General features: G+C 43.2%; 1 protein-coding gene across 1 annotated transcript in view; it reads right to left on the bottom strand.

Moving 5' to 3' along the window:
• The window catches only part of CSMD2 (CUB and Sushi multiple domains 2), a 634,343-nt gene that overhangs the window by 40,969 nt on the left and 586,494 nt on the right, over positions 1-6,880 (bottom strand). The window contains exon 54 of the mRNA XM_019657596.1: positions 6,364-6,552. Within this exon, the coding sequence (XP_019513141.1) occupies positions 6,364-6,552 (189 nt within the window). The remainder of the gene's footprint in view (positions 1-6,363; positions 6,553-6,880) is intronic.

Below are 6,880 nucleotides of genomic sequence, written 5' to 3'. Positions count from 1 at the left end.
ATTAAACTTTAGGAACAGGAGGAGAGAGCAGGAGATGAAGGGACTGATTTTGCCATAAGGATGTGCGAGGCTAGCAACCAAATGGCAGGATTTTGAGCTGCTCCCCTATCCTTTTTTTTAAAAAAAATATGTTGTCCCCATATTTTTTCCCTAATAATAGTTAAAGCATTTATTGTTTATTGAGTACTAGATACTATACTGGGCACTTTGATGGATTTCCTTATTTAATCCTCAAATAACCCAGTGAGTAGGTATTAGTGTCCTTTTTATACATGAGGAAACAGCGACTCTGAACAGTTAATGGACTTCTTTCTCTCAAATCACACAGCCTGTTTAGTGGCAAAGCCGGAATTCAAATCCAGGTCTGCCTGCCTCAAGGGTCTGTGGCATTTCTGCTTCAGTCCTTCAAAGGAAAGGGGTTCGTGCATTGTCTTTCTGGAAAAGCAAAGAAGGGTGAAAATGGGAGACCGTGTCCTGCCAGGCAGCCAGTTCTGATGGAAGGGAGCCCCGAAGGCTGAAGAAGTTGGTGGCAGTCCTAGAGAGGAAAGGGGACAGGCCTCCAGCCAGGAAGAAAGAAAGCGTGAGAGCTGGTACGGCAACTAACCCAACAGGGGCCCACGAAGGGCTCTGACATCCAAGGAGCAGCCAGAATTACTGTCACTGTGATGTAACACACACACACACACACACACACACACACACACGCACGCACATGTGCACATGCACACACACACGCACATGCACACACACACACCACACACTCACACACCCCACAGAAGAGGCAGGACAGTTCTTTGACGTGAACCACCCCATCAGCCTGCACAGGTGATCATTTTAAATAGGTGACATCTACTTACAGAGACACTGGGGGCGGGGACGGTCCCATGTGCCGTCTCCCTGGCAGCTGAGCACTGGGGTGCCTAGGAGGTAGAAACCGTGGCGGCACTGGTAAGACACAGTGGTGCCGTAACTGAGCCTGTGTGGGCTGCTGGCATGGACTTGACGAACGCTGTTTTCTTGGTGCCCAGGATCTGTACAGTTGATGACTGCAATGGAATGAGACACTTAAGATGCAGGCCCCTGGACATGAGGATATCCGTACGCTTTTAAATGAGAACCCAGAAGCCCAGACAGGCACCTATTCCCAGCACAACATTTCTAGACCAAAAGAGGTAACAACGTGAAGCAGATCCTGCCTGGGAGGGTGAGCCGGTCCTGAAGCTGGTACTTCTCGCTCCACCTTGGCCACCTGGTTAAGGGACTCAGTTTTGCATAATCAGCTAGACATCACCTCCTCCGAGAAGCCTTCCCACCTCCTCCCAGGCTGGCTAACCTCTCCTCAGTGCTTCCTGCACAAACCTCTACTGCAGACTATATCAGCCTAGACAGCGATTTATTTGAATACCGGAGTCCCTCGAGGGCATGAATGCCTTGATCTGTGCTCCATCCCTGATACCAAGTGTCTGCTGCAGCAAATCTCGTCAATTGTGAAACCACTGAGCTGACTTGACCAGGGGTTGGGCTCCTTTGGAAACCGTTTTAATCACTTTTATGAGTATTTCAGGGAGAGATTAATATCCTGGGGGATAAATTTGACTTTTAAATGTTAAAGCGTTTCCAAAGCAGCTTCACTCAAAATCAGAGTGCAATTTTAGCATAATGACAATATCATTCAAAACTCACGTTGTGTACTTTTGCTTTCAAAACATTTTCACATCCATTATCTTGCCTGAATCTCACATGAATCATATGAGGTGGGATGGGCAGGTATTTTAAATCTTTGATAAGCTTTTAAGGTATGAGGTCTTTTAACCTTTGATGAGCCTCTGTGAGGCTCAGAGAGATTGGTGTCACAAAACAAGTGGCATTTATTCATTCACAGTATTTATTGTGGTAAATGGTGTGCTAAGCAGTAAGGAGACCACAGAATTTACCATCTAGAGTAGGGTTTCTCCACCTTGGCACTGTGCACATTTTGGGCTGATAATTCTTTATTGTGGGGGACAGTCCTGTGTATTGTAGGATGTCGGACAGCAGCCCTGGCCTCTACCCACCAGATGGCAATAGAAAACCTCCAGTTGTGACAACCCAAAATGTCTCCAGACAACTGTCCCCTGCTGAAGCAGGGGAATGGGTAAAATTGTCCCCAGGTGAGAACTGCTGGTCTAGAGAGAAAAGAACAAACAAGCAATTATCCTGTTTGATAAGTGCTCTGATAGGGGCAGCAGAGAATGTTCTAGAAGCACCTGGCCCCTTGAAAGCAGAGCCTCTAGCCTAGTGCAGGGGGTGGACAAGGAAAGGCATCCCAGGAGAAGTGACATATAAGCTGGCTCTTGATGGCAGGGCACAAGTCACCCAAAGACGGGGTGGTGAGGGGGACAGAGAAGAATGCATTTCAGGATCCTGTGTGGGATCCTGCGGGGTGAGGAATTGACGAGATTCCGTGTGGCCAGGACCCAATGCAGACATGAAGAAGAATGAGGCTGGACAGGAGGCTAGGTCAGGTCCCTTTGGGCCCTGTAAACCAGAGGAGAGGACCATTCTCCTAANAACGACAGCAACTTGTCTGTTCCCCTTCCCCCAATTCCCCAGCACTGTTCCCATCCCCCCAATTCCCCAATAAAAAACCAACAACAACAACAACAAAAAAACTTCTCAAACCAACAACCTAAGCTTTCCCCTTAAGAAACTAGAAAAAGAAGAGCAAACTAAACCCAAAGCAAACAGAAGAAAGGAAAAAATAAAGAGACAAATGAAAAAAGAAAAACAACAGAGAAAATAAAGAAAACCAAAAGTTTTTTTTAAAGATCAACAAAATTGACAAATGTGTAGCTAGAGAGAGAGAGAGAGAGAGAGAGAGAGAGAGAGAGAGAGAGAGAGAGAGTTCAAATTATTAAACCAGGAATTAAAGTGGGGATATTACTATCAACCAACCTTGCAGAAATACAAAGGATTATAGGAGAATACTATGAACATAAACAATTGTATACCAATAAATTAGATAACCTAGGTGTAATGGATAAATTCCTAGAAACACGCAAACTACCAAACCTGACTCAAGAAGAAATAAAGTATCTAAAAGAATTATAACAAGTAAATAGAATCAATTAATAACCAAAAACTTTTATCAAAGAAAAACCCAGGACCAGATGACTTCACTGCTGAATTCTACCAAATTTTTAAAGAAGAAACACCAATCTTTCTCAAACTATTCCTAAAATTAGAAGAGAGGACACTTCCCAACTCATTCTATAAGGCCAACATTATCCTGATACCAAAGTCAGACAAAGACATCACAAAGAAAGAAAACCACAGACCATTATCCTTTATGAACGTATTGTAAAAATCCTCAACAAAATATGAGCAAACCGAATCCAGGAGCATATTAAAAGGATTATACACCGTGACCAAGTGTGATTTGTTCTAGGAACACAAGAATGTTCAACATATGAAAATCAATCGATGTAACACACCATGTTAATAGCATGAGGGAAAAAACCCACATGATCATCCCAATTCAGAAAAAGCATTTAAGAAAATACAACACCCTCTCATGATAAAAGCTTTCAACAGGCTAGGAATAAAGGGGCACTTCCTCAATCTGTATAATAAAGGGGATCTACAAAAACCAAAACCAAAACCAAAAACCAAAACCAAAACCAAACAAAAAAAACCTCACAGCTAACATCACACTTAATGGTGACAGACTGAAAGCTTTTCCCCAAAGATCAGGAACATGACTAGAATGCCTGTTCTTGGTACTTCTCATTCAACATTGTACTGGAAGTTCTAGCTTGAGAAATTAAATAAGAAAAAGAAGCAAAAGACATCCAAGTTGGAAAGGAAGAAGTAAAATTATGCCTATTGACAGATGACATGATCTTGGATCATGAGGTGATGTTGGACCCGGCAATGATTTCTTAAGTATTTCACCAAAAGCACAAGCAACAAAAGAAAAACTAGATAAAGTGGACTTCATTAAAATTAAAAGCTTTCACTTATCAAAGGACAGTAGCCAGAAAGTGAAAAGATAATCCACAGAATGGAAGAAAATGTTTTGATCAAATCATGTATTTGAACTGAGCATAGTATCCAGAATATATAAAGAACTGTTAAAACTCAATAGTACAAAGACAAACAACTCAATTAAAAAATGGGCAAAGAACTTGAATAGACATTTCTCTACAGAAGAGATACTAATGGCCAATAAGCACATAAATAGATGCTCAACATCATAAGACATTAGGGAAACAGACATCAAAACCACAACGAGATACAACTTCACACCCACTAGAATGACTAATAAAAAAGGTGGACAATAACAAGAATGAGCGAGGCTGTGAAAAAACTGGAACCCTCGTATGCTGCTGGCAAGAATGTAAAATAGTGCAGCCACTTTGGAAAACAGTTAACCTCAAAAAGTTAAACATAAAGCTACCATATGACCCAGCAATTCCACTCCCTAGGTATATATCCAAGAGAACGGAAAACATATGTTCATAGTAGCATTATTCATAATAGCCAAAAAAGTGGAAACAACTCAAATGTCTATCAACTGAGGAATAAATAACACAATGTGGTCTAACCATACAATGGGATAGTAACTGGCCATAGAAAGGGATGAAGTACTGACAGATGCAATCACGTGGATGGGCTTTGAAAACTTGATGCTAAGTTAAAGAAACCAGTCACAAAAGGCCACATATTTAATTCCATTTATATAAAGTGTTCAGAATAGGCAAATTCATCGGCAGAAAGTAGCTTAATGATTACCAGGGGATAGAGTGGTGGTAGGGAATGGAAAGTGACAGCTGAAGGACTTCCTTTTGGGGTGATGACAATGCTCTAGAATTAGAGAGTGGTGAGGGTTGCACAACTTTGTGAATATATAAAAATCACTGAATTATAGACTTTAAAAGAGTGAATTTTATGGCATGTGAATCATATTTCATTAAACAGAGGAAATATGCACATAGATTAAATCTTCCAAAAGAAGCCGGTTATAAATTATATTAATATAATTATATGTTAATTACTTCAATATCAATATTAACATCAGATAAAACAAGCTTTGGGGCAAAAAAAATTAATACAGATAGGATAATTATATTATGATTAAAAAGCTTCATTTTCCAGAAGATACAATTTGAAACCACCGTGCTCTCTGAATCTCACCTGGTAGCACTGTACACGGGTGGCTGTCCATTTCCAAGACCCCCCAAATTTATCAATCATAAATGGGCTGGATGGACAGGTTGGGGTCCTCAAACAAGGGAGATTTGGGTCATGAGTGGCTGTATTAGTCTCCTATCATACCTAGAGGCACAGGGCATAAGGAAATGGAGTCATACACACTGCGGGTGGGGGGTGGGGGTACTGCAAAAATGTATATGATTTGCCAAAGATGAGTGGATTGCTGAATGGCCAAAACTCAATACCCATAATCCCTCTGGGATACATCTCCACCTCTCCTAGTAGGAAGATGGGGGCGAGAGTAATCCACAGGATTAAACTTTAGGAACAGGAGGAGAGAGCAGGAGATGAAGGGACTGATTTTGCCATAAGGATGTGCGAGGCTAGCAACCAAATGGCAGGATTTTGAGCTGCTCCCCTATCCTTTTTTTTTAAAAAAATATGTTGTCCCCATATTTTTTCCCTAATAATAGTTAAAGCATTTATTGTTTATTGAGTACTAGATACTATACTGGGCACTTTGATGGATTTCCTTATTTAATCCTCAAATAACCCAGTGAGTAGGTATTAGTGTCCTTTTTATACATGAGGAAACAGCGACTCTGAACAGTTAATGGACTTCTTTCTCTCAAATCACACAGCCTGTTTAGTGGCAAAGCCGGAATTCAAATCCAGGTCTGCCTGCCTCAAGGGTCTGTGGCATTTCTGCTTCAGTCCTTCAAAGGAAAGGGGTTCGTGCATTGTCTTTCTGGAAAAGCAAAGAAGGGTGAAAATGGGAGACCGTGTCCTGCCAGGCAGCCAGTTCTGATGGAAGGGAGCCCCGAAGGCTGAAGAAGTTGGTGGCAGTCCTAGAGAGGAAAGGGGACAGGCCTCCAGCCAGGAAGAAAGAAAGCGTGAGAGCTGGTACGGCAACTAACCCAACAGGGGCCCACGAAGGGCTCTGACATCCAAGGAGCAGCCAGAATTACTGTCACTGTGATGTAACACACACACACACACACACACACACACACACACGCACGCACATGTGCACATGCACACACACACGCACATGCACACACACACACCACACACTCACACACCCCACAGAAGAGGCAGGACAGTTCTTTGACGTGAACCACCCCATCAGCCTGCACAGGTGATCATTTTAAATAGGTGACATCTACTTACAGAGACACTGGGGGCGGGGACGGTCCCATGTGCCGTCTCCCTGGCAGCTGAGCACCGGGGTGCCTAGGAGGTAGAAACCGTGGCGGCACTGGTAAGACACAGTGGTGCCGTAACTGAGCCTGTGTGGGCTGCTGGCATGGACTTGACGAACGCTGTTTTCTTGGTGCCCAGGATCTGTACAGTTGATGACTGCAATGGAATGAGACACTTAAGATGCAGGCCCCTGGACATGAGGATATCCGTACGCTTTTAAATGAGAACCCAGAAGCCCAGACAGGCACCTATTCCCAGCACAACATTTCTAGACCAAAAGAGGTAACAACGTGAAGCAGATCCTGCCTGGGAGGGTGAGCCGGTCCTGAAGCTGGTACTTCTCGCTCCACCTTGGCCACCTGGTTAAGGGACTCAGTTTTGCATAATCAGCTAGACATCACCTCCTCCGAGAAGCCTTCCCACCTCCTCCCAGGCTGGCTAACCTCTCCTCAGTGCTTCCTGCACAAACCTCTACTGCAGACTA

Source organism: Hipposideros armiger, unplaced genomic scaffold, assembly GCF_001890085.2.
Source record: "Hipposideros armiger isolate ML-2016 unplaced genomic scaffold, ASM189008v1 scaffold_10, whole genome shotgun sequence".
In the NCBI taxonomy this organism is placed as follows: Eukaryota; Metazoa; Chordata; class Mammalia; order Chiroptera; family Hipposideridae; genus Hipposideros; species Hipposideros armiger.
Note: the sequence above shows the minus strand (reverse complement) of the source record. Positions and strands in the feature narration are given on the sequence as shown.